The 3,083-nt window shown below is 39.5% G+C and overlaps 1 protein-coding gene across 1 annotated transcript in view; it reads right to left on the minus strand.

The window, feature by feature from the left end:
* The window catches only part of GOLGA7 (golgin A7), a 25,663-nt gene that overhangs the window by 17,396 nt on the left and 5,184 nt on the right, over positions 1–3,083 (minus strand). The window contains exon 2 of the mRNA XM_006896998.1: positions 307–459. Within this exon, the coding sequence (XP_006897060.1) occupies positions 307–459 (153 nt within the window). The remainder of the gene's footprint in view (positions 1–306; positions 460–3,083) is intronic.

Raw genomic sequence — 3,083 nt, forward strand, 5'->3', positions numbered from 1 at the left:
AGGGTGGAAGGACAGCACAGGAGGGGAAGGCCCTCTATGAGGTGGATTGATTCAGTGACTGGGATAATTGGGATGGGAGTGTCAGAGACAGTGCGACTGGCACAGGACAGAGCAGAGTTTAGGGCTGTTGACTTTGAGTCACTATGAGTCGCAAGTGACTTGACGGCACATTAACAACAACAAATGCTGTGGACATTAGAAACAAAAAAGTATAAATGTCCCTACAAATTCATGGCAATCATTACCATATAAATATCAACATGTAATAAATGATTTTAGATGTCATGAACATACATACAGCCTCACCTTCTCATAATGAGTTTCCATGCATAAAAAGATAGTATATGCAGTTAAACAAGCCAAACAGCCTTCAAGATATGATTGGCCCCCAAGCTTCTCTGCTTCTGCATAAAGGTTGTTTAGAGTTCGAACTGTTTCTTCAAACTGTTGTCTATCGATCTGTTAGGGAAGAAAGAATTTAAAAGTAAGTTTTGGGAAAACTCACTAATGCTTGTTATCACTAACTGCTTTTGTCCAACACACTTACTCTTATAAACTATATTCTTATCCAACATTTCACATTTAATTATCCACTACTAGACTATTTTACACTCTTAACGATTTAAGACTGGCAACACTGAGGTATAAGGCAAGAATAACTTTGCCTATGGTGTTTAAGATAATGTGTGCACTTGGCTGGGCAGTGATTCTCAATAGCTTGACAGTCTGAAAGGATGTAATTTGGCAGTTATGTACTCATATAGTCAACTTCCATTTTGCGATCTGATGCAGTTATTCTCTATCTTCTCACAATAATCTGGAGTTTGGAACTTCAGTGTGATGGTAACTACGCAGTGGGTATATTCTTATCTAACTATTGTTAGCTGCCAGAGTGAATTCAACTTCATGACAATGCCATGTGTCCCAGAGTAGAATGTGCTTCACAGAGTTCTCAAAGCTGTGACCATTAGGAAGCAGATCACCAAGCCTGTCCTCTGAGACACCTCTGGGTGGGTTTGAACTGCCATCCATTGGGTTGGCAGTCAAGAATTCAACCATCTGTACCACTCAGGGACTCCATTTTTATCTAATAATAAATAATATTTTAAGCCTGGTCCCAAGTTAGTGAAACTGCTTAGGGTTGACTTCATTTTATCACCCTTTTATCTCTGAATGAACTGGGCAAATTTAAAGTTTGATGTGGTATGGGTGCTACCAAGTCAGAGTCAGTTCTATGGCAACTGATTTTGGAATCCCTGGGTGGTTCAAACAGTTAAAACCTGCTAATTAAAAGGTTCAAGGTTAGACTCTTCCCATGGATACTCTACACTAGGAAAAAAAAGGACTGGTGACCTACTTCTAAAAAATAGTCTCTGAATGGTCTCTGGAGCACACTTCTACTCTGAAAACACATGGATCATTGGAGATCTGAATCAACTTCACGGTAACTAGCTTTTTGTTTCGTTGCTGTCGTGTATTGTCAAATAGGATCAGACTGGCACAGGAAGTTGCCCCTCCTTCTCCAGTGAAGCATCTGGTGGATTCAAATCACGCACCTTCAGGATTGCAGCACAGCTTCTTGACACTAGAGCTCCCTCACGGTAACTAGTATTTATACTGACTTTCAAGGAACTTAAATGATATAATCCATTCACCTCTTCACTCATATTCATAACTACCCAGAAATTACGACAAGTCTTAAAAAAGATCTATAACACTGTCCTCAAGGAGTTTTAGTCACATAAGCAGAACAGATACGTAAACAAAGCAATATAATACATTGACAGAGTGTTAAGAGCCTCTCATTGGTGTAGAAGTCAGAACCAACCTATCACCAACTCTTGAGCAGGTTCCAAAGGCTATAAAATGTGAGGGAAGACATTGCCTCTCTCTCATGGAGCTTCTGGTGAATTCAAACTGCCAAGGAGACATGGTCTTTGGGTGAGCAGTCCAATTCCTATGGACTGTGTCATCAGTGCTCCCTAGGTGTTAAAATCGCTCTCATACTGCTGGTGGGTTGAAACAAAATCATAGCAGGACCCTTCAGTGTTTTCAGAAGATGTAAATCACATGGGAGGAAACAGTCCATCCACTGGGCTGCTGGTAGATTTGAATCATTGGAAAGTGCTGCTTTTGGCTAAGCAGCACCTACTCCTGAGAGACTATGCCACCAGAGCCCTTGGTGTTAGAATAAGAGGCATATATAAAGTATACTGTTATTATGTGCCTTCCAGTTAGAACTGACTCATTAAGAGTTTTCAGTAAAACTACACAGGAGGAGATTGTACAACTTCCTCCCACATAAAGCAGCTGAGCTTTGGTTTGATATCATAACTCCTTGCCACTAGATCACCAGAGCTCCCCATATAAAGTATGTTGTTGTTGTGTGCTGTCAAGTTGGAACATAGATGACCCTCCAGTAGGTTTTCAAAGGTAGTAAATCGCATATGAGGTGACTGCCCATCATTCTCTCATATGAGTGTAGTAAGGCACAAAAGAAGTTCTCTATCCCTAGTGAGAGTAAATAATCTTGAATACCTGAACATTTGAATTTGGTAGGCAAAAAAAGAAAAGGAAGAACTATTTAAGCACATAGATCAAAAGTACAAGCTTGTCTTCTATTTATTCAATCTTCTCTACTTCATCTTTTTGTGGTAAACAAAGTATTTTATTACTGTTTTACATAGTGAACATTTATGTTATTGTCTACACACGTGCTCTAACAGGTTCTTTTCATTTCTTCGTGCAATTTTATGTTTCCTTCAAGAATTATTTTTATTCTACATGAAGAAATAAGGAAAAAAAAATAAGGCTCCAGGAATAGATGGTATACCAACTGACATATTTCAGCTAATAGATGCTGCCCTGGATGTGCTCACCAACTTGTGCCAAGAAATCTGGAGAACCACCACTTGGCCAACTGACTGGAAGAGATCTATATTTGTTCCTATCTCAAAGAAAGGTGACCCAACAGAATGTGGAAACTACAGAACAATCTTACTGATTTCACATGCAAGCAAGATTTTACTGAAGATTATCCAAAAACGACTGGAACAGCACATCAGCAGAGAACTACCAGAAGT

Source organism: Elephantulus edwardii, unplaced genomic scaffold (assembly GCF_000299155.1).
Source record: "Elephantulus edwardii isolate Elephantulus edwardi_28Jun2011 unplaced genomic scaffold, EleEdw1.0 scaffold00195, whole genome shotgun sequence".
NCBI classification, from domain to species: domain Eukaryota; kingdom Metazoa; phylum Chordata; class Mammalia; order Macroscelidea; family Macroscelididae; genus Elephantulus; species Elephantulus edwardii.